Consider the following 25,693-nt stretch of genomic DNA (forward strand, 5'->3'; position numbering starts at 1 on the left):
GTGTGAAGGGATACTATACACAACAGTATGATTCTGAGATCAAAGGGGTTCATGTGAGAAACGTGAAATTGTTCTTTTTGTACTGTTCTTCCTAGAATACATAAAGGATATTCAAATGGACACTTGTCAGGCAAGATTGAAAGCATTGTTCTTATCTTCTAGATTGCAATGTAAAGATATACATTTAAAAACAATATTTCATTTTCAGACTTAGTTTCACTTCTCCACTCCACTGAGCTTTGTGTTTGTAGGTGCGTATCTCTTAATTGAAATGTACAGTGTTGAAGAGTTCTCTCTTCCTGTTAACTATATTTTAGTGCTAACTATTTAATTGGTTTAAAATTTCAATATACAGATTATTCTCGTCCAGACTCATATCTCCCGAAGGCTGTTGGATATATAATGTCTTTCCATTTTCTAAGTACATTTAAAAATATATAATCTTCTAAGCTTTATTTTGTTTTCAATGGAGATGTTTTCAAAATTGTTCAGTTTATAATTTTGATAGTTTGCATCCAAAAGACAGAAAGAGTTAAAGTAAATTGCCTCTATTTTTCTATTGCTTTATGATTTCTAATAATTTCTAATTACTTTTATTAATCTGACAACATAGCCCTTTCTACCCAAACTTTTCAGATCATAGTATTCACTTTCAATTTACTAAATCAAAAGCAATGCAGTGGTATCAGTCAGTTAGAAGAAATCTTCTAATGAGTAATAAATTATAAACCTGAAATGGGTTTTCATTCATTTTTTCCTATTCTTTACTATAGTGGATCTAGACTTGTCAAATTCTAGACAAAAATCTCCTCTTAAAGAAAGCTGTCATTAATACGAACATAACTCTCCTTCTCTATTTGTCATGGATACTCCCAAGATTAGGTTTCCCCATGTATGCCATTTACTAACAAATACAAGCACATTAATTGCATTTGTACAATTCTACATTATAACATGCTATTTTAATATATACTCTCTTAACATTTAGTCTTATGGTTAAGAGGCAAGTCTATTTTTAATTCTTCTGGAAATCATCTGCTATTCCGTACTTCTTACAGTTAAAGAATGGGGGAGCATTGCAGCCAGTCTTTCTGAAACCATGGCGAATGGAGGGGAGCTAAAAGTTATATGGAAGCTAAATTAATCGGCAAAGATATAACCTGGGATTCACATTGGTTAGATCTTCTGAAAGAAATTTGATACAAGGGCAAATTGTATAGGACAAGTGTCATTGGACTGTACTATTTCAAATTTTAGGTGAATAATCATATGAACGAAGCATCTTTTTCCTGAAATTCTCATTGCTCTTTTAAGAAATCACACTTATGAGCGGATTTTAATCTAGACAAATTTCAATATATACTGATGTTATGTTCTTCCCAAGAAAAGTATTTTTATTTTCTTTCCCAATTATGGAAATCAAAGATAAATTTTTCCTTTAGAATCCTCTAATTCTGTTTTGAATAAGAAGTTCAAAGAATGTTACATACCTGTAACATGAATGTGATACTCCTCCTTTAAAATAGTTTTAAAATAAGGCAGTCTGAACTGAAAATGTGCAGCAGGCAAACCTGGAAGATTCACATCAACATCACCCATAAAATGTGGAAATTCCCAGTCCTGCCAAAAAAGAGAAAAGAAAACCTTTCACCTTCTAACATTTTTATTTAAAATATATCTCCTCTCATCTTCAGATACACTCTACAGAGTTGATTTATAGATTACCTTTCTATGACACCCAGATAAGCAGGGATTAACACCAGACAAGCAAACACTCTAATCAAGGAACCACATCATACTTGCCAATTTGGCAAGTATTCCATCTCTCAGGCTGGGGGGTCAAACACTACACCCCTCAGATAGGGTCCACAACTTGGGAGTCCTCCTGGACCCACAGCTGACTTTCGAACATCATTTGTCAGCTGTGACCAGGGGGGCATTTGCCCAGGTTTGCCTGGTGCACCAGTTGTGCCCCTACCTGAACCGGGAGGCTCTCATAACAGTCACTCGTGCCCTTGTGACCTCTAGGCTGGAGTACTGCAATGTGCTCTACATGGGGCTGCCCTTGAAGAGTATTCGGCGACTTCAGCTAGTCCAGAATGCGGCCGCGCGAGCGATTGTGGGTGCACCTCGCTTCACCCACATAACACCTATCCTCCGCGAGCTGTACTGGCTACCTGTCGATCTCCGGGTACGCTTCAAGGTGCTACTTGTCACCCATAAAGCCCTTCATGGTAATGGATCTGGGTACTTGAGAGACCGCCTACTGCCAATTACCTCCACGCGACCTATTAGATCTCATCGATTAGGCCTCCTCCGAGTTCCATCTGCCGGTCAATGTCGACTGGCAACCACGCGGAGGAGAGCCTTCTCGGTGGCAGCTCCGACCCTATGGAACGATCTCCCCATGGAGATTCGTACCCTCACCACCCTCCAGACCTTCCGCACAGCTCTCAGAATCTGGCTATCCCGTCAGGCCTGGGGTTAAGACTGTAACCCGCCCGAATAGTATGAATGTTGTGTTTTTAATTATGTATTGTCTTATATGTAAAAGTTTGTCTTCCTCCCCCCCCCCCTTTTAAGTTGTGAGCCGCCCTGAGTCCCCCCGGGGAAAGGGGTGGCATATAAATAAACTTATCTAAATCTAAATCTATCTAAATCTCCACCAAAACAAGCAGGGAAAGCTACTGTATATACTGTAAATAGGGAGCAAACCTCATATCATTAGCAATGGTGATGTTATTTAATCCGTATAATATATTATACTATTATATAGATATACAATAATACTATAATTGTGGGCATCAAATGTTTCAGAAAGCCCACAAATGGGAGAAATCTACATGTAGGTAAATCTTCACTAAAAAGGGAACAAATCCCACACTCACTAATACTGATGATGTTACTTATTCAGGTAATGAACTGTCTGTAATCTAACAAGCATGCTCCAACAGCACCAAGGACTCCAGAGTTTAACTTTGACATACATATTTTTTCTATTGTAATGTATATTTTTAGAAATGAGTACAAAAAATTGGGTCCTACTCTGCTCTATTATAAACTATAATGGAATTCATTCTTTTCATTTCTAGGAACAGCCCTGGCTACCATAATTAAACTGTCAGTTTACAAACAGAAAATTCAGCAGGTAAATAGTTGGCTACAAAATTGTTGCAAAAGTAAAACTGTCGCAGAAGACAAAAGAAATATTTTGTTAACATAGAAAAATTGTTCTAAAATCATGGCAGATTAAGAGTCACCGGTGCCCTAAGCACTGACAAATATCGGTGCCCCCCCTCCTTTGTACATATTGTACAAATCTTCATTGATTTTTCTTTCTTCCTCAACTTCGTGGTGCCCCCTTTGGGCCTGATGCCCTGAGCACCTGCTTAGTCTGCTAAATGGTTAGTACACCACTGAATGGCAGCATTTTGTTTCCCCTTTTGTATTTTGAAGAACTTGGGATTTATTATGGATAACATGCTTATTATATGCAGTCTTCCAACTTTTAAAGTGAGACTTTTTTGTGAAAAAACTAAGGCTGAATTCAGTGCATTCTCTCATAAACTGGGTATGGCATCTCCATACAATACAATCAGGAAATTCATATAAGGACATCATATCTTCACCACATTACTTTCTTGTGTCACTCTTAAAAAAAATTCTTCGACATTTATTTCTAATAAATAAATAAATTTCTATTTATTTTTGAATGGGTGTTCTAAGTATGTTCAATTACTTACGTAAGTATATTTAAAAATCTCCTCTGCAATTGGAAATTTTGTTCATTGGGGGCAGGTCAAGATATTTTCCTACCTGATATAAAGAAAGCATTCCCAAATATTATTGGACTGGCGACTGAATTGTCTCCTTGACATAGTTTATGGGACTGAGCACCTCAAGTGTCCTTCTCTTCCATAGCAAAATTGAAATGGCTTAAAGACTACACAACCATCCTTCAGACAACTGCCAAGATAATTGCTTCATTCTGCCTCATGATATGGTCAATCTTAGTGCCAAGTGTCGCATTGCAAAGAAGACTCTAAAAATGTCTAATCAAATTTCCCTTAACTTTTTTTCCCCATTTATGTTGAAAGGTCAGGGATGTAATCAATATGTATAAGAAAACCATAAGTACCTAGGCTCTTTATTCCAGGGTTATAAAAACTGTAATTTCTGAATTATGTTTTGAACCATCCTAATTCTGACTCAGTTCTAAACCAACAGACAATTCAAACAACACAGAAATAAATGTCACTTTCCAATTTAACATGGTTGGAATGAAACCAGTTATGAAAAAAAAATCCCAATTTGCCCAAAGTTTTCTTAGGTTGTGTGTACATTTGTGTATAGGCATATATGGAGGTAAAATCTCTGTGCTTTTCATCATTTAAAAGTTACTAGAGTATAATCAAAATTTGATTAGATCATGTAAAGAAACAGGGAGAATTGATTGCCATTAGTGGATTCCAGGTAATCATAGATTTATAACTGTTTGTTTAGCAATGGTTCAAAATTACAACAGCCTTGGAAAAAGTGACTAACAATCTGCCCTTGCACTTACGATCATCACACCACCACCCCCGGTCAAATGATCATAATTAAGGCCTTGGTAGCTAGCTTACATTTACAATTAGTATAGTATCCTGCACTGTGATTTCCAGCAAAACCTGTCCATTGAGGAAGATGGATTCACTTAACAATCATCGTAAAAACTGTTGTTGTAAAGTCATGTCCTACTTGATTTACCGCCACAAATCCAGTCCCAGTTGTGATTTTTAAATTAAAGACCAGCTATACTGTGGTTAATTTATTGAATCTTGGAGGACATGCATAGCGAAATGTCACTGGTACTTTAGGAACTCTTTTATGGAAGTATCCTAGAACTAATCCTAATCTGGGGTTTATATTTAAATAAATGCAAATAGGGTTGTGATGCAAAAAGGGTTTTTACTGAAATTGAACTCTTGTGATGTAACCTTTATTCCAAAATAAATCATGATTCATGGTGGTGGTGATGATGATGAATTAGGTCTATTGACTGTATGGCTCTGGACTGCTTACTATGCTGTGCCTCAAAGGCTTCTTGGAATGTTATAATTTGGTGCTTCAAGCAGCTTCCAAGACACAGAGCAAAGCTGTTGCTTCATTTTATTTAGATTTCATTTTTCTTAGTAATTCGAAATTTATTCTGAAACTTTAGTGAGATGTTAGACTTTTAAGACTCAGATTTCAACTTCTTCTTCAACTATCTCATGCTGTTCAGCCTCTGCTTTTTAAGCCAACCACCCTCTTTTTTCTCCTGCAAATAGAAGGAGCATTTTCAGCCACTCTCTGTGAGTACATGATCAAGAGCTATGATTCCTTGTGGACCTGTATATTCTGGACCTGCAGCTTTCATGAAGGAACCTTTATTGGAAATGTCTAAATTCTGATGGCTGGCAAGGAATCTCTAGTAGAAATATCCACTTTAAAGGGACTCAGAAATAGATTTAAATAAATTTAAATCCCTCTAGCTGTATGTTCCATTTGTGGGTTTCATCCTACAAAGTTTCAGTAATGGCAACAATATCATATCTGCCCTCATTTACTTGAATTTCTAATTCACCCTATTAATTCCTCATACTTCATCATACTCATTCATCATACTCATATTCCTCATGAACTAGGACATAGTAATTCAATTTTGCAGTTACTATGATTGTTGGCCAAGCAGGTACAAAAATAGCCAGGGAAATGATTGAAGCCTGAAAAATGGTCCCCTTGTCAGTCAACTGGAATGCTGATTTACCACCAGCTTATCAGGTACAGCAGAGGACTTGGCAGCACAAGGAAACAACAGCCTTATGACTTAATGATCGAAAATCAACACCCCAATCAATAATTAAAAAGTCACCCACAACCAGGCATCACATAAATCCGACGCATAGAATAGCCAAAAGCACACATTCTGGTAAAGAGAAGTTCCCTTAGGATGGGCTCCATCACAAGTCCAAAAGCTGGTTCTAATGACTGACCCAGATTAGATCTGGCAGTATTCTCAGTCTTCTTGTCCCTTAACTTCTTCAATTATCATCATAAAATGTATTAATCTATTCTAATAAGCAGTGCATTCAATAATAAGCATCCCTAACACGAGGCCTAAATAAAAAATAAATTTTACTAATTTAAAATTAGTAAAATTGTTATAGCAGATTCCTGTAATATCTTGACTGACTTTTGCATAGTATGTTGTTGTTGTTTTCCTGTTGCTAAATGTAGCTGTATGTAAGGTGAAACACAATTCTCCCAAGCTTTATACGTTGCATGTACTTTGAATTTCAGTTTCTGTATTCTGCAATAACTGGGAGATTATGGAGATTGATTTCTAAAGTATCTAGAAGACACCAGCTGGGGAAGGCTGCAATAACATAATAAATTAATAGGAAGAAAATCACACATGAATTCTTCAGTGTGTTTACTTCATATTATGTAATGTTCACATGGAAAATACGACTTTTACTATAGTAAAGATTTTATATTTCTTTCAGAAATAAGCTGGCTTAGTTGAGTTAGAAGACTTATTGCTTTATTTCTTTAAACCTCTAATTTATTACCAACCAATGTCAACCTGATTTTACTGGAATAACAATTTACTGATGCCAAAGCCACCTTGTAAATAAGATGAGCTATCTCAGTCATACATCCTGGATAAATATCTAAATGAATAACAACTGTGCTGGACAAACTTCACTCAATAATGCAATTAAACATAAGACTTACCCTGTGCAATAAGAGATAAGGTAGGATTAGCCTTCTACAGAAACTCACCACAAGGCACCTGGGTAAATTACATCAACCAGCAAGACAACCAAACTTGGACTAAAGAGTTGCCCCTGCATGGCCCCATGGGAATCTGACAACCAATCAGAATACAAGCTCAAGATCAAAGGCCAGAGAGGGCATAAAACCAGGAACTTTCAGCATCTCGGTCTCCTTTCTTCTTTACCCAACATCTTAAAGCATGTGATCCCCTTTTCTGTTCAGGAGCTCAAGCCACCATTAAATCATCTTTCCAAGCAACCTCCATGTTTCCAGTGTTTTCTTCCCCCCTCTTGAACTGAATCCAGAAAGACAACAAGAGAAAGGGAGATAGGAGAGGGAGAGTGCAACAAAGCCAAAGATTTTCAAATGAAGTTTCTCCCTGAGCTCAATACCTTCAAGGTCACTTCGTTTTTCATAGTCAAAAGAATGATTTAGTAATAATAGTGATAGCAGACAATAGCATTCTATGCCTTCAGTATAATGATATTCAGAGTTGCATAAGATAATATATGTGTATTTTTTATCTTGTGTCTCATTGCAGTTATACAAAGTAGATTCTCAGAAGGTACTTTGTATACACGAATTTATACCCAGATAGGGAATGGGAATACAAGGAATATAAGTATTTAAAAATGACACTTATGCTTTTGGACTTTTTCTCTCATTCAACCAAAGTTCAGGAAAAAAACATTTTTGTAACTTTTCTGTTTTCTATAATAGAAATTAGTTCAATAACTAATAGTTAAATCACAGTGGAAAGGCATTGGGAAAGACCAAAGGTTTTACTCCATAGAAATATCTGAGCAGTGACCCCCCTCCCCCACTCATGCTTTCAATCTGGATATGCCATAACTGAGAATTTGACATATTACAGAAAGATGTTGTAATGTCTTGTATGTGTGCTGACAAAACAGAAACAAAAGCAGAAGAAAACCATTTTTTCAACGTTTTCCTCATAGTTGTTCAATAAATCTTAAGAGTTAATGAGAAAGAATAAACACGGGAGTATCTCATGTTTAGCTGTACTGACAGAAAGGGAATAAAAAGCCAGAGCAAGGATACTGGACATTTCAAAGATTGAGGAGGCTGATCAATATTTTTGGAACATCAACTGTATTTCTTATGCAGTGGCAAAACATTTGCAAGACAATCTCCATAGGAATATGAGAAATGTAACACACTAGCAATACATCCTATTTATGCAAAATATAATTAGTATCTTGATGTTGCCAACATTATCTAACATGCAGTCTAGAACATAACGTTTATATAGAGTTTAATAGCCTTTTGGCTAAAATCAACTTGTTTTTGTATATTGTCTCCTCTTTTTTTTAAAATGCCACATAAAATCAAGGGGTTGTTTTAGGAATTCAAGCATTCAAACACCCAGACACTCCATATTGTTTCTTCCATCCTGGGAAATGGTCCTCCTTTAATAATCATTCAGATGCTTTTTAAATTGTACTTCTTTTTTCATCCCCTGTAGCTAGCTTTCAGAGAACTTGAATTTTGTTTACTGTAGATGAACATATGGGCTGGAAAACAAACAGCTAGGGGGAACTCCACCAGTTCCAAAACTTTGTATATTCTTTGCTGATGAATAGACCAATGGTCATTTGGTCAGGTTGGTCAGCAAGTATTTTAATATTCCCTTTACTACAGGAACATAACATTATGAATGTTGGAACAGCAAAAAGACATAAATATCTAAATGCTAATCCAACTGCATTTTATACCACTTTTCATATCTTAGATCTGGGGTGTCAAACTCAATTTCATTGAGGGCTGCATCAGGGTTGTGTTGGGGGGGAAAAACATGGGGCAGGGAAGGGGCGTGGTCATGGTGGGTGTGGCAGGGTGGGCGTGACACAGGATTCGTGGCAGGGGTGCACCTGTGGTGGCCAAGTGCTAAGGCAGGACTTCCCTGAGACCCTCACTCAGTCTCATTATAATCTCTTTCCTTCCCTCCTTCCTTCCTCTTCATTTTCCTTCCTCCTTCATTCTAATTTCTTCTTCCATCCCCTCTTTCCTTAATTTTCCTTCCTTGCTCTCTTCCCATATTTTCTTCATTTTGTCTCTCTTTTTTCCCTTTCTCCTTTCCTGTCCCTTCTTGCATGCTCAAACATTTTGTTTTGATAGCTCTCTGCCAGGCAAAACTTTTCCTTCCACACTGAATCCTGCATTCAGCAAGTCAAGCAACAATCCATTTTTTGTCATGATAGCAATGGAAGGAAAAGTCAAGTGTTTCTTGTCAGTTGTTAGAGTCAAATCACTTAGGCTTTGTAGCAGGTTTATTTTTGCTTTGATAAATTTAGATGGATTTTGAGAAGGTCTACATTGCACTGAATTTCAAGAGCAAAGTAAAGTTGAATTGACAGTGGAGGGGCAAAGAGATGAACGAACAGTCTTTCAACACAGAGCCTGGAGGGATTTTGGTGGACTTTGAGGCATTTTAATTGGTATCAGGAAGTGGATCCCTGATCTTGTGATATGTTCAAAGCTGGAATAGCACTGGTATCTGGAAAATTAGATCGCCATGAACCACAAGCCTTTATAGCTCCTAGTTCTCCTTTTTATAAGCCAGACTTCTTTCCCCACCACTATCTATCTATCTATCTATCTATCTATCTATCTATCTATCTATCTATCTATCTATCTATCTATCTATCTATCTATCTATCTATCTATCTAACCACACACACACACACACACCACATGTGCAGTGTTTTGTGCAGCCTCCTTTCTAACAGCCATTTTATTTCCCAGAGGCACACTACATGGCAAAATTCAAAGTGTGATTTTTTTCAAAGAACATCTTCATTTTGATTGGTTCAAAAATACTCAGATGAGAACTCAGTACATCCCCCACCCCTCTCCCAGCGCACCTAAACTATGTCTGCCCTGCTTTCATCAGTCATAGAGGAGGGTGGGTTTGGGGGCAATCCTCCATTGCCAAGAACCCCTGAAAGGGGGACAGCTGCCTGCCTCCCCTTGGTGGGCGACTTCTCCAGAAACTCCTCCTTTCTGCCTGCAGCCGCTGGGAAGGTCAGGAACATTTATAATTTTTAATGATGCTCAGTCGTGGTGAAGGAGGATGAGGACAGCTTCCTGCAGCACTCTGCCACCTGCCTCCTCCCACCACAACAGCCCCAGTAATGGGAAGGGGGGGCATGCTCACTGGAAGATGAGGTTTGAAGGAGGGAGCCGAACGCACAAGGGCTGCAGCATGGCATTGACCGGCAGGGCTGGTTCACCGCAACCCCACAGTCTGTCTTTGCCCACAGCCACCATGGATGGGACAGAGCAGGTAGTTGCGCATCTGGCAGGCTGCGTAGCTACCCAAGCAGGTCTAATCGTGTGCCTCCACATGCTTGGAGCATCAGCCCAGCGGTCATGGGGTTTGGACTTACCTGCGCTGCGTGGACTGTGGATTCCCAGCTGCCTCTTGGGCATGGGAGCTCCCTACTTTTCCCATTTGCCGAGGCCTTTGTGAGTGGGGCAGTGGGCATAAGACTCATCCCGCATGTACAGTTCAGTTAGAAGATGAAGTTGGATGACTCCACCCCCACCCGACCACCTGCCTCCCCTCACCTTGTGGTAGCAGCAATGGCAGTAAGCTAAGGTAGAGGCATGGGGGGAGGCACGCAATCCAGCCCGCCAGATGCGCTGGGTGGCTGCCCAGCTGCCTGCCCCATCCCAGCCACAGTGACCATGGGCAAGCAAAGACATGCTGTGGGACAGAGCATGAGGGTGGGAGACCGCCCAGCAGTTCCAACAGGCCAGATAATGTGCATCCCCTATGCCTCTGCCGGTTGCTTAGGGCCAGCTTGGCAGTCACAGCACCCTAGACCCACCTGCGCTGCGCATGTTGCAGAGCCCCTCAACTGGCGTACCAGTTGCAATGGGATCCGGAACCTACCACTGACACCGATGGTGTTGTTTCCTGCCCCCGCCTTAGATCCGACCCATGTGGTTGCCCTGCCACTTCAGCCCTGCCCCCTGGCCTCCAGGTGGATCTAAGGCTGGCCATGTTCCAGCCGGGATGGCTGCCAGCAGGTTGTAAATCAGCACCCAGTCCGGCCTGGGCTGGGCCGAGACACCAAGGACTGATACTTCCCTGCTAACAGAGTAGCTCCACGGGTGAGATCTAACCACCTTGTGGGCCACGGACCTTGAGTTTGACACCCCTGTCAATAATAATTAATAATAGATAATAATAGGATGATGACTCATCATCTGAAATATTTTTCATCACTATATGTCCTGCACTTTAGATACACTGAACTAAGTTCCAAAATCCAAGGTCAAGAAGGTTATTGACAATTAATTTATAGAAGAGAGATCCAACATATACATTATGAAACCAGTTGGGAAAGCTGGTGTATTCAAAATCAAAGGACTTAAAATCCGCAAGAAAGAACATTCATGTATCATTCATGTAAATTTTGGCTGCCACTGATTGTCACAGATAGACCTAAGCATTCTTCTTTCTCTAAGATGAATAATATTCAGTGTACATATCATCACTCTAGCTAATGTTCATCCATATGGAAAAGAATCAAACCACAAATGATTTGAGAAGAGCAGAACTGGTAGTTTATTGGAAATTAAGTCAGTACTGCTCTAAAGAACCAGCATTTTTATGAAATGGCAAAATCTTGGAGTTATAATTATATGAGAGTTCCTATTACTGTTGCAACCACTTGCCTTCCTTTTAAAGTTAATTGGCTCAATTCTCAAACACCAGTAAGCATAATCTCCTATATCAGTGTATAATATTTCTGTTGTTCATTTGTGCAATTCAACACTAACACTTTGTCTGAATTTGTACAAAAGATGTTTAACTTTTGGTGTAATCTGATCAGTTACCCGTATTTTCACCCATATAACCCGCCCACGCAAATAACCCGCCCACGCGAATAACCTGCAGGTTTTCAAGATCGTGTAAAATGTTTTCCGTATACCCCGCCCACTTATATAACCCGCGACGAGTAAGGGAGAAGGGAAACTGCTGAGATCGGGGGAAGGAACGGAGGAGAAAGCCTGTGAGAGCTGGGGAAGGGTTGGAGGAACGGAGGAGAAGGAAACTGCTGAGATCAGGGGAAGGAACGGAGGAGAAAGCCTGTGCCAGCTGGGGAGAGGGGTTGGAGGAACGGAGGAGAAGGGAACGTCCGGAGAGGGACATCTCAGGATGTTCCCTTCTCCTCCGTTCCTCCAACCCCTCCGCAGCTGGCACAGGCTTTCTCCTCCGTTGCCGCCTCCCGTCCCTCTCCGGACGTTCCCTTCTCCTCCGTTCCTCCAACCCCTCCCCAGCTGGCACAGGCTTTCTCCTCCGTTGCCGCCTCCCGTCCCTCTCCGGACGTTCCCTTCTCCTCCGTTCCTCCAACCCCTCCCCAGCTGGCACAGGCTTTCTCCTCCGTTGCCGCCTCCCGTCCCTCTCCGGACGTTCCCTTCTCCTCCGTTCTTCCAACCCCTCCCCAGCTGGCACAGGCTTTCTCCTCCGTTGCCGCCTCCCGTCCCTCTCCGGACGTTCCCTTCTCCTCCGTTCCTCCAACCCCTCCCCAGCTGGCACAGGCTTTCTCCTCCGTTGCCGCCTCCCGTCCCTCTCCGGATGTTCCCTTCTCCTCCGTTCCTCCAACCCCTCCCCAGCTGGCACAGGCTTTCTCCTCCGTTGCCGCCTCCCGTCCCTCTCAGGACGTTCCCTCGCCTTCTCTGGCTTGGAAGTCCGGCAGGAAGGGAAGGCGGCGGCGGCGCGGCTGTGGCTCCGTTTTCAGGCCAGCCGCCGCCCCCCCTTCCCTTCCTCTCGGACTTACAAGCCAGAGAAGGCGAGGAGCTGCTGAACTGGCGGCGAAGCAGAATCCGGGCTGCCGAGCACCGCCTGCGCTTCCTCTCGCCTCCTGCTTCTTCCTGGTCACTTCGCCCATAGCCAGGGGCGGGGTTTTCATGAAGGCATCCCGAAACCCAAGCAGGAAAAGGGAGAAAAGGAGCCCGAGCCGCCGAGCCAGCCCACTGCCGCGAGGAAAGTGGTGGTCCCAAGCTCTCCCTTTACCGGTAGTTAATCTGTGTAAAATATTTTTCGTATACCCCGCCCACTTTTATACCCCACGGGGGCGTGCTGTGTATGTAAAAAACGCATATAACCCGCGGGTTATATGGGTGAAAATACGGTAAATAAAAAGGACATTAAAACGGATGGATCGAGCCCATACTTTGTAAAGTAAGGCTTCATGTTGCAAAGCAAGACTATATCAATAATAATATAGAAATTAAGTCAATGATGTTGCTACATGTTGCTATGTTAATTTACATGCAAAATGATAGAACATTTGATGTTTTCCTGAAAAATGTCACTGTTAACAGTTTCATGACATTTAACAGCTATTAAAAGATCACCATGAAACTAAATCAAACTTGGAAATGTAGCCAGAACCAAAAGAAATTAGAACTTTTAAAAATAAATAAACTCTGATTTGATAGACCCTTTAATTCATTTATAACAAAAGAAAAAGATCAAATACTAGAAAAGAGCTATCGAGGCATCTTTGTTATCAGAGCAATTGTGTCCAGGTTTGTGTATTCTTATTTTGGCAGTAAGTCTCAAAAAAGCAAAAATGAGATCATCTTTAAGAATCCATCTTTTTGGAAACAGTGGCTGGTAGAAAGAAACTGACAAATCCATGTATCTGCCATGCTTCGGTGGACGAAGGGGGGGGGGATTTGATGCATTTTGTTCTTTCTCCTTTCTACGTATCCTACTATCCTATGTCTTGCCTTGCCTGTCTGTATAACCTTTTGCCTGATTTATAACCGTTGCCTGGGGCCTCAGAGGTCTGGAAAATCCTCAACTCTTGGGCGATGCAAGGGGGGGGGAACCATGTGAGTTGCAACTTCGGAAGATGATCCTGAGAATCCCTGCTTATCTTTTTCTCAGAGAGGCCGGTACAAAAACATTTTCACACCTGCAGATTGGTGGGAATCCACATTGGATGGTTGGGAGTGGTTCCTAAATTCCTTTATCATGGATTGTATAGCCTGAGGGTTTCAGAGCCTGCTTTGAATGTTGACTTGCTTTCACCCCTTTTCAATAAAAAGATACCTTTTGAAATACCCGGTTTTCAAGACTCTACGCTTTCTTGAGGGGGGTGGGCGAGGCAGTCCTTACCAAAACTGATTATAAGTGGAGGAGTTCTTGGTGTAAAGAAAATAAAACTGCCTACCAATTCAAGTTGTTGATTTTTTGTGTGATAATGTGAAACAACCTTACTTTGCTAAAATATTCATTTCAACTTCAGAAGGGAGGTTTTTCAAGGAAAACCTCATGTTTATCCTATTTCTATTTTTCTCCATGCCATTTTGAGTAGAAGAACACCTTATTTGTAAAATCCACAAGAGCTTATATGAAATAATACATCAGAATAGGAAGATTTCTAGCTACTTAAGCACTCTGTGGAAGGAATACTGGAATAACACACCTGCATGACAATAAGAAGGTCAAAAACTAAGGTGAAGGAAGCCAGGAAAGCTCTCGAAACTTCATCACTTGGCAGAAATCCACGATTCAACTTGTCCCAGTTTATCCAGTCTGTTGTGATGATCAGCACAATCACTGAGGTCAAAGTAAATAAAACTGTCCTAAAAAGAAAAATTCAAAATTCAACTAATTACTTTATAGCTACCTCCAAAACAATCTGAAAATAACATTTTCTTTGTTATACTTAAAATACCATTGCATGGATATTCTTGTAAATCAATCTTCTACAACTAGATTTGTTCTATATATGCTGGGCTACAACTCTATCATTCCTAGGCAGGTCCCCAAACTAGCATTGATGAAATTTGCTGCTGCTACAAATAAACTCCAACGAGCCTGTCAAAAAACTGAGCATTACTGTGGAAGTGAGCAATAGTGACTAAAAGAATACTGTAGGGGTGACCTGTCCCATCCCTTTCTCTCCCACCCCAGACCCAACCAATACCGCTGGGAGCATGTGGGAAACACAATAGTTTTTTTTTAAATTAAGATTTTTTTTATTAAACATACGGTAAAATAAAACGTTGGACACAGTGTAAACCGTCCTGGCAGAATCTATGCCATACATGCTAAGGTTTTCAGTCATACATTGTAGCCACCCTATTTTTTTAACCTTTGATCCATACCGTACTTACAAAAAGAGAAAAGTAACCTATTTTGAGCCATGTTGGTTTGTGTTTATCTTGTACATTCTCCCACTTATCATTTTATGCATAATTCTAGTCTCCACTCTATGAATCTTGGCTCATGCCTATTTTGGGTTTTTCCTTTTATATTCCAACCATTGATAAAATTTATCCCAGATCTTATAATATTCTGATTCATCTTTATTCTTCAATTCCCACGTCAATTTATCCATTTCAGTGCAGATCAAAAATTTTCCTAATTATTTCCCCTTCATGTAGAGTTTCCCTGTTTTTCCAATTTTGGGCAAATACTATTCTTGCTGCCGTGATAATATGTATAGTTAAAAAGATAACCACCTTGTTGTATTTCTTGTTTATAATTCCCAAGAGAAATAGTTCGGGTGTGAATTCTATTTCCTCTTCAGTTATCTCTATCAACCACTTTTGGATATTCTGCCAGTATATTTTGGCTTTTTGGTACAACCACCACATATGGTAGTACGTGCCTGGTTCTTGGTCACATTTCCAGCAGTTTGGCGATGAATTTCTAAACATTTTGGTGATTCTTGTGCACGGAAGGTGCCACCTATAAAACATCTTATATAGGTTTTCCTTATACAATATTGACAATATTATTTTCCTGTTCCTTTCCCATAGTTCTTGCCATCTGTCCAAATGTATATTATAACCAAAGTTTATCACCCATGCAACCATTGTCTCCTTGACCTGCTCTTCTTCCATCTTGTATTCCAATAAGAAATTGTAAATTTGTCCCCAAAAGTATCTTGTCTATTGCTATCAACTCCCCACTAATACCCCACTCTCTCATATCTTTCGAGTAGCTTGATTGTTTTGAAGTCTTTTAAGTTTGGCTTTTACGAAATTATAGAAGGCTCGGGTGGATTTCAAGTGTAACAGCTCTTCCTCCTGCTTGCAATGGTAATTGTTGCATTCTGTCTTTATCTGGTGGCATAGCAGTTTTTAAAGTTAGCTATGTAGTCAGTTTTGTATTTTCCACCAGATATTTTTAATGAAGCATTCTTACCATAGGATAATTTGTTGGGGTTTTTTTGGCTTTGGGAGTTATTGATGGTATGTTTAATGACTCTATTGACTTCGAGCAAAAGAGTGTTATTATGGTTTTCTGCAGTATTACAGCCAGTGAAGAGAAGGTACCAATCCATTGGTGTCCTCAAGTCCAAATAAGATAGCGTTGGGACGCTTCTGTTCATGTTCAGTCATGTCTTTGATGAGGATGGAGATATTACTCGCAGGGTTGATGGTTTCCTATGGTTGTTGGGTTGGGATAGGATTTCAGGATGTTGGAGCTTCAGTTTTCTGTATTATGTCTTTTTTTTCAAGGGATGCTAATCGTGCTTCTATGGTGTCAACCCTTTCAAGTAGGACAATAAATTTGTCCAGTCTGGTTCTGCATGATGGGCAGAAAAGTGGAATGCAAACTGGGAGGTTTTAAGTGAAGCTGATTGTAGGAACTGGGCTATGCTTTTGGTTAACCCCAAACACTTGTGGTAAGCATATATGTCGCATAGGGAGCACAGAAGCTGCATTGTTTATCTGTGGCAATTCAAGATATTAGCAATAACTCCTGTGTACATGTCTGACTGTGAGATCATCTATTCCAAGTAGAAACTGCCTGCATATAATGTGCTGGCAGAGACAGCATGCTTAATGGACCTATTCCCTGCAAGATGCCATTGGAGAAGGCTTAGAGATAAACAATGTGTCAGCGTTCCAAATATCATGCAGAATTAAATCAGAGTCAAAGGCAAAACTATGCTTAAAGTTCCAATTTAATAAGACAGGCATGTTGGCATCGTGCAGTGGGATTCCAACTCTGGAAGTTACATCAGAATCCGGTGGGCAGAGCCTGACAGGGAGTTGTTATTTTTAACAGGTCTGGAATCTTGGCGTCGTTAAACTGTCTAAACAGCAATCTAACAAGCTGTTTAGCAATTTATTTACCCTCTCTTCGGACTTAGAATAGAGAGGTGAGAAGCTATGCATCGGAAGCTCTCCAACTAGCCCTTTCAGCCTAAATGCTGGGAGGAAGGGGGAGGGCACCGGCTGCAGCATGACAGCTCCGAGCCGGGATTCATTCTGCCTTTTGTTGCAGAACGAAAGTTTTCGCTCATCCTCAGCACAAACGATTTACTGTGGTCTTCAAGCCAAGCTGAACATCTAATTGTATGTATAAATCCTTAGCTCCATCTGCAAAGAATTCCTTCTCCTAATTACTTGCTGAAAGTTCTATGAAAAATGGCGCCGAGCTGTGTAGGAGGGGCGAGACTCGGATAGAATTTTTGCAAAGTCTAAAAGTGATGTATTACCAAGAAGTGATTTATTATCAAACCAAATAGCAATTACTGCATAATTGGACTGCTTGGACTTTTTAACTGACTAAAGAAGATTAAACTTGAGATGGCTTCTAAGCAAAAATCCCCCCCCCGCATCGAAAAGTGCTGGAAATTCTCTAGCGCCTTCTGCTAAATTACAATCATTACTCCCTTCTACTTCTGCAGGGGACCCCCTGACAAGGGAGATTCTGCAGAAGGAATTAATCAATGCGTTAAAAAATCATGCTGTTACGATGTAAGCAAAACTTAAGGAAGAGATAGCTGCTTCTAACAAACAGATGTCTGAAGAACTTATGACATGTAACCAAATGATTAGAGGGGACTTTCTGATGGCTCTGAATTCGCTAGCTGGTTACGCATATGGACTTGAAGAAAAGTTAGAAGATCTTAGTGACTCTAATACGAACTTGGTAATGAAGATGGAGGCGGTCCAGCAAAAGGTCAGTGATGCAGAAAATGAAATCATAATGCTACAGTATAGGCAAATGGAATTTGCTTTAAGGATAAGGGGCCTCCCTGAAAATACACAAGAGAATCTGAAACAGATTCTCTCTGAAGCCTTCGACCTGATGGCGGGAAGTTCAGGAGGGAATCTTGATTGGCAAATCGAAAAGGTTTACCACATTAATTCCTGGCTGGCAAAACAAAAACAATTACCAAGAGATATAGTGGTCTATTTTGTCACTAGAGATGTGAGAAACACGATATTACAGGAATCCTACAAAAATAAGCTTCAAATCGGGGGTCGGGGGGTGACTGTCTTGAAGGAGATACCACCTAAAATGCTGAGATCTAGGAAAGACTATGCCTTTTTAGTTGAAGAGCTTAAAAATCGCCAAATACAATTTAGATGGGAAGCACCAGCCGGCATCGTATTTAGCTACCTTGGAAAAATACAATACAGTGTGGAAGGCACAAGATTTCTACACAAACGTACTGAAGGGTGCACAACCCCCTTCCTCTAGATCTAGACAAAGAGAACAAGGAGGATATGATGGAAAGCAAACCACTCAAGTATTAACAAGGGGGGATCAACTTGTTCTCTCAGAGGTACAAGAAGCTAAAGAACAAAGACAAGACCGTGTGGTTACTAGACGAATGGAACAGGAATTAAGAAAGCAACATATACAAGTCACCGTTCAGGAGCATACAGGTGTTACATCAGAAGCAGTGGGAGGAGCTAGGCCAAAGGTTAAATTCCAAGATGTTCAGATGGCTCTTAAAAAGTTTCAGGGGGCTAATGATGGTAATTAAGTCTCTAATTTGGAATGTTAAGCGATTGGATCAATTTAACAGAGGATAGACTACTCAATATTGAAGGGTATGATTTGGTATATGGTTGCTTATTTGCTATATAAAAAGGTGGATAAGAATTTTAAAAGTCATATTCTAAGGAATGCCTTACTGCGGGTTGGGAAAAAACATCAATATAAATTAAATGACATGGTAAGACTTACAAAAAGGTTAAGGTATTCTGGACAAAAATATGGATTATGCAAAATGTTCTAAAAAAAGGATAAATTTTACCCCCCACCTATTTTTTGTTATGTATAATTACTGACTGTACAGCAGTAGAGATTAACTTGATTTTGCATTTGATAACTGCAGCTAGATTATTGGTGGCGCAATACTGGAAGAAGGAAGATTTGTCTACTATCCAAGAATGGACATTGAAAATCACAAACTTAGCAGAGATGGCTAATATATTTGCATATCTCAAGGATAATTCAAACGAGAGATATAAACGAGACTGGGAAAAATGGATTGACTATATTCAAAATAATACACCAAGTGAATTAAGGAAGAGTGGGAAGCAGAGGAGAGAAGAAAGATAGGAAGAGAGGGTTAGGAGAGAGGGGGAAGGGGGAAGATGAGGTGTATAAGGAGGAGTGGTAAGGGGAGAGAGGAGAAGCAGAAAGGAAGGGGAAGTAGAGTAGAAAATGGTGGAGGAAAGACAGGATGTAGAAAGGGGGAGGAGAGAGGGGGAAGAAAGTGTCGGATAAGGTATAAATATGGTGTATCGAGAGCAGAAGAGCCAATAACTGGGTTTTTCTTTTTTTTCTTTGGTAGTTGATGGTAAGATGAATTGATGTAAGTACTTAATAACACAACATGATATTGACTATGTAATAGTATACATGTGATTATATGCTATGAAAATGGAAAATAAAAACTTTCTATTTAAAAAAAAATAGAAAAAGAATTTTAGCTTTCTGAGTAGCATGTTTTTCTTCCTCCATCTTCACTGAATTTTCGTACTGCCCAGGGTTGGGTCAGAACTGGGATTCAGTACCCCCTGACAGCTTCCTAGCTTGGGATGCTGATAACTTATCTTAATGAAGAGTTGGAATAATGTCAGCATTCCAAATATCATGCAGAATTAAATCAGAGTCAAAGGCAAAACTATGCTTAAAGTTCCAATTTAATAAGGCAGGCATGTTGGCATCGTGCTGTGGGATTCCAACTCTGGAAGTTACATCAGAATCCCACCCAGTTAAAAGTTCATGATCTTGTCCTCACACCCACAGTCCATCACATGGTCCAATCTTCTTCTTCCACGCTAGCACCTACGCCCAACTGCTTCCGATCAGGTGCAAAGGTTTGGGAGACAAAAGATGACCTTGAGCTTCTAGGAAGGAATTTTTTATTTTGAAAACAACACATCCTACCCCTTGTTAAATCCCCCCCTTAATGAGAGTGTGGCAGGCCAAGGATTCTTAAAGGAACCGCTGCAGGCCTGACAGGTGGCCTCCCTTCAAAAGAGAAACAGTTTCTGGAAAAGAAAATTAAAGAAAGATTACTATATCTATCTATCTAACCACCCCTTCCTCCCCCAGGGGGACCCTTTGGCTTATCAGGGAACTTCTCATTGAATTGTTTCACTAATTCATCTGCTTTTAAATCCCAACCTTTCACCCATGTAGCTTCAGACAAAGGGTACCCCTACCAATGCACAAAATATTGTAAGCGACCTCTATACAGCCTGGAATCTAAGATTTTTTTCACTTCATAATATGTTTCCCCTTATACCACTACAGGAGGAGGGGGAGCTTGGGTAGATGGCCTTATGCTAGATCCCCTTACAGGTTTTAACAAGCTACAATGGAATACTGGGTAAATTTTCCCTAGGATTCTGGGTAGGGTCAGTCTAACTGTAACTGGGTTAATTATCTTTTCTATTGGGAAAGGTCCTAGGAATTTTGGACCCAATTTCTTGCTAGGCATCCTCAATCTTATGTATTTCGTAGATAAAAAAAACATTGTCCCTCACCCTAAAGGGGGGTTGGAGGGAACGATGTTTATCAGCTTGCTTCTTGTAGGCTTCTGCCGCATCTGTTCGAGCCTTCTTCGTATTTTCCCATCCCTTCTTTAGTGTGTTCATCCATCCATTCAGAGACATGGAGGAGGGAGGTTCTTTAGGCAGTTCAGGCATGGGAATGAACTCCATGCCACTGGTAATCTGGAAAAGAGTTAAACCGGTACTGCTGTGGACTGCATTGTTGTATGCCACTTCAGTGAAGGGTAGTAAGTCTACCCAGTTGTCTTGCTGATAGTCCACATAACATCGGAGGTATTGTTCCACCATCGCATTGCCCCTCTCTGCTACGCCATTTGTGCTGGGATGAAATGCTGAGCTGAGTCCCTGCGTGGACCCAATTGATTTGAGGAACTCTCTCCAGAACTTAGTGGTGAACTGAATTCCATGATCTGAAATGACCCTTTTAGGCACCCTGTGCAGGCGATAAATGTGTTTCACAAACATTTTCGATAATTTCTTTGCGGATGGCAACCCTGAGCAAACGATGAAATGCGCTTGCTTGGAAAACAAATCAATAACTATCCAGATTACTCTATTACCGCTGCTGTTTGGAATCTCGACAATGAAATCCATGGCGATCTCTTCCCATGGTCGGCAGGCCACTCGTTGTAGTAGTCCAGGGGGGTTTCCCGGCCGGGTTTTCATTGTGGCACAAGTAGCACAGCTTTTGACATAATCTTCCACTTCCGATTTCATCTTTGGCCCCTAAAATTGACGTCTGGTGAGGTGGAGTGTTTTTAGGAATTCGAAGTGGCCTCCTAGTTTCGCATCATGACTCCACTGTAGCACTTGCAGCCTCATCCCTGCAGGAACGTATAGCTTGGACCCCTTCCAGGCTAAGCCATCGCTCACCGTTAGGCTGTCCTTGTTGTTGTTGAACCACAGGTCCATCCGGAGAGCTGCCTTCAGCTCGGTCATCAACTTATCTTGGCTCCGAGTGGTGACTTGAGCTGCTTTTGGGTGAGAGGGAGATATGATGGGGTGGACGACTTCTTCCTTCTTACTGTCATATTGCGGTTTTCTTGACAGAGCATCTGCTAACAAGTTCTTTCCTGCTGGGATGTGTTCAATTTCGAATTTGAACCTTTGGAAGTATTGTGCCCAGCGAACTTGCTTAGGGGATAACCTCCGATGAGCTAAAAGTGCTTTGAGGTTTTTATGATCAGTCCAGACCTCGAATGGTATGTCCCCCCCTTCTAGGAGATGTCTCCAGGTGAGCACGGTCCACCTGATTGCGAATGCCTCTTTCTCCCAAATGGGCCACCTTCTTTCAGTAGGGGTGAGTTTCTTGGAGATATAAGCGCAAGAAGTGGCCTTCTTTACTTTTTTGCAGTAGTACTGCGGCTATTGCTACATCACTGGCATCCATCTGGATTATAAATGGTCATTCTGGGTAGGGATGCTGCAAGATGGGCTCTTGGGCAAAGAGCCGTTTTAATTTCTCAAAGGCTTTTTGACAGTCCATCGTCCACCTTAGTGGTTGGTTGGTTTTTGGCTTTGTTGGGGAAGGACCCGTCTTTAGTAGCTCATGGTAGGGCAATTTCAGTGAAAGTTGGGATGAACTGCCTATTCGCAAATCCAAGAAAGCTTTGTAGATGTTTGCGAGTACTGGGAGGTTTCCAATCCAACACCGCTTTTACTTTTCCTGGATCCATTTCTACTCCTTCGTTGGAGATACAATACCCCAGGTAATCTAGCGAGGTCTTGTGGAACTCACACTTTGACAATTTGGCGTACAGCTTGGCAGCTAGAAGTTTTTTCAGAACTTGACGCACCAGTTTTAAATGTTCTTCTAGGGTCTCAGAGAAAATCAAAATGTCATCCAAATAGATGAGTACTCCGCGGTACAGGTGGCCATGTAACACCTCATTTATGTACTGCATGAAGACTTCAGGTGCTCCTTGTAGTCCAAAAGGGATGACTTTGTACTGGAAGCTTTCCAGGGGAGTGTTAAATGCTGTTTTCCACTCATCCCCCTTTCGGATTCGTATGCCTCTCTCAAGTCCAGCTTGGTGAAGATTTTGCCTTTAGCCAAGTGGTTCAACATATTCTTCATGAGGGGGAGGGGATAGGTGTTCTTTTCGCATACTGCATTCAAGGCTCGCAGATCTACACAGAGGCGAACTCCGCCATCTTTCTTTTCTCTGAAGAGCACTGGGCTGCTACTTTTGACTTTGCTGGTTCAATAAAACCCCTTTTTAAATTGGTGTTGATATACTTCCTCAATTCAGTCATCTCCTTGGGAATCATAGAGTACATTTTTGGTTTTGGTAAGGCTACCCCTGGTTTGAAATCTATCGCACAGTCTGTGGGGCAGTGAGGTGGAAGGTAGTTTCCATCTTCCTCACTGAACACTCCCGCCAAGTCCCAGTAGACCTTTGGTACTTGTTGGATCCCCGGAGGTTTGGTGTCTGCTATGTGGGCTGCAGGTTCTGGATGGTTTGGGCTGTTGGTTCTAATTGTTCCTGGGTGGCCTTTAGGCTCCATGGTTGGTAACGGCCCAAAATCAATGATCAATTTTCTAACACCGTCCTCCCACTTGATAGTAGGTGCCCACTTGTCCAACCATGCAAGTCCCAAGATAATTGACTCCTGCATTTTGGGGGCTACAATGAATCTGATGAACTCATAGTGGCGGCCTATCTTCAACTTTACTAATTCAGTGATCTTTGTGGCCGTGGCGCCCCCAATTAGGGTTCCATCTACTTGCTCGAACTGAATAGGGTGATTTAGGGGTCTTGTGCGTATACCTAGCTGCTCCACTATTGACATGCTGATTAAGCATCAGGTGCAGCCGGTGTCTATGATCACCCCAACTTCCCCTTCTACCCCCGTTCTGAGCACTTGGAGTTGGGATTTTATGGTAAAGGAGGGAATAGGTGCACTCACCCTTGTGCCGTCTTCAGCATTTTCCTCCTCCTCCTCCTCCTCCTCCTCCAAAGCCCCAGGGGCTTCTTCAATAGCAGGGCTCTCTGCCTCCATTGGCTGCTGTAGTAAACGGCTCTTTTTGGGTGGCTTTTTGGGTTTTTTCTTCATTGCGCTGGCAGGTGGTTGGTGCGGTTGTGGAACAGGAGCTGGAGCCAGACATTATGTTGCTCTGTGCCCCATCTGACCACATCCGTAGCACTTTATAAAGGCCCCACAAGGGGTTGGTGGAGGCCTCTCAGCTCGCTGCCTCTGTGTAGGTTGGCCCAAAGGTTTTTTGGCAGGGGTTCCAGTACCAGGCTTTGGATAGGTGTTAATCTCATGGTCTAGTATGATTGCAGTGGTGTACCAATCTTGGAGACGCACAAGCTTCTTTCAGTTTGGGATCTAAGGCTTTTTTGAATGTGTAGACCAAAAGTCTTTCTCGCCAGTAGAATAGTCTCCCAGCTATTCTCCGGAACTCCCAAACTAATTCCTTCACAGGACGACCAGCCTGTCGCAATTTGTGGATCTGGTGTTCAGCATCCACATTTTAGGCCACATCGCTAAACCTGGCGCGCATCAGTTGGATGAACCCATTTATATCATCTAGCTCAGGAGCCGCTTCCTTGTGGAGCTCTGCTATCCACTGCGCAGCCTCCTTTTCATTCATCCCCTCTGCTATCTCTTGGATCAACTCTCGATCAGATGGGTATCATGGCCCCACTTGATCAACGTACACCCTTACTTGATTCAGGAAATAAGCCACCTTATCTGGGGACCCATCAAATGTTGCACAGAACCATGGGGTTGTGGGAGGAGGGGGCACTGGTGGTTGAACAGGGGCAGCTTGTTGTTCTGCTGCTGGGGGTGGTAAGCCCCTCTGCTGACCCACACCCATTGATTGGGCAAAAGCCTGTGAAGGCATTGCTGGGGGGGGGGCTGGACTCAGTGGCGGTCCCATTCTCTGGGGTTGTCCAGGAGCAGTTATCTGGGAAGGCGCCATCTGCTGGATGTGGGGAGACATCCATTGACATTGAGCCCATCCATGACCCGGGAAGAAAGCCCACCCTTGGTTTGCTTGATTCATGGGTTCGGAGTCACCCCTTTGCAGCTGTGGGGAGGTGCATGTGTTCCAGGCCTTTTTCTGCTGGCTGGATTGACCTCCCCTAATTGGAGGGGGGGTCTGGTTGCACTCCAGTAGGAGGGAGGGGTGCTGATGTGACTGCTCTAGGCATTAATCCAGCAGCAAGGGTGTGCGTTGATTCATTAGCTACTGTATGGAAGGAGCCCACATCTCTGCTCCACTTGGCAGAAATTTCTCTGCGAGGAAAGGAGAATGTGGGGGGTGCCTGGTTCCACTGAGGGGTCTCTGAAGAGGGGAGGGTTTTTATTTCACTCACGTTTAGCTGTAGGAAATGGTCTGGAAGGCCCATTAGAGAAGGGCTGCGGGAAGGTGGCTGAGTTCTCCATTCATCAGATCTTCTGGTAATCATCCAGTCATCTGTAAAAGTTTCCCTGGCAACCCCCTTCTTCTTCTAGCAGGCATTCCTTAGAAGTCATAAATCTTGAGGCCTCCTCGCGGAACTCCTTTCGCTGAGCCCCTGATTCCCTAATCTCTGCAGCTTCTATTAATTCTTTAAGAGGCATATCTTGAGCCTCGGCCAATATAAGTGAGCCGCCAATTTTAGCTTTCTGAGTAGCATGTTTTTCTTCCTCCATCTTCACTGAATTTTCGTACTGCCCAGGGTTGGGTCAGAACTGGGATTCAGTACCCCCTGACAGCTTCCCAGCTTGGGATGCTGATAACTTATCTTAATGAAGAGTTGGAATAATGTCAGCATTCCAAATATCATGCAGAATTAAATCAGAGTCAAAGGCAAAACTATGCTTAAAGTTCCAATTTAATAAGGCAGGCATGTTGGCATCGTGCTGTGAGATTCCAACTCTGGAAGTTACATCAGAATCCCACCCAGTTAAAAGTTCATGATCTTGTCCCCACACCCACAGTCCATCACATGGTCCAATCTTCTTCTTCCATGCTGGCATCTCCACCCAGCTGCTTCCGATCAGGTGCAAAGGTTTGGGAGACAAAAGATGACCTTGAGCTTCTAGGAAGGAATTTTTTATTTTG

The 25,693-nt window shown here is 41.9% G+C and overlaps 1 protein-coding gene across 2 annotated transcripts in view; it reads right to left on the bottom strand.

Annotated features, from left to right (window-relative positions):
* Positions 1 to 25,693, bottom strand: part of TMEM117 (transmembrane protein 117) — a 99,251-nt gene that overhangs the window by 21,422 nt on the left and 52,136 nt on the right. For both annotated transcript variants that reach the window (XM_087723558.1, XM_087723557.1), the window contains exons 6-7: positions 14,277 to 14,436; positions 1,491 to 1,620 (exon numbers count right to left, since the gene is read on the bottom strand). In XM_087723558.1, the coding sequence (XP_087579684.1) occupies positions 1,491 to 1,620; positions 14,277 to 14,436 (290 nt within the window). The remainder of the gene's footprint in view (positions 1 to 1,490; positions 1,621 to 14,276; positions 14,437 to 25,693) is intronic.

The sequence above is a fragment of the Thamnophis sirtalis genome, unplaced genomic scaffold (assembly GCF_051295495.1).
Source record: "Thamnophis sirtalis isolate CommonGarterSnake01/CBP01778 unplaced genomic scaffold, rThaSir2_p1.2 scaffold_9, whole genome shotgun sequence".
In the NCBI taxonomy this organism is placed as follows: Eukaryota; Metazoa; Chordata; class Lepidosauria; order Squamata; family Natricidae; genus Thamnophis; species Thamnophis sirtalis.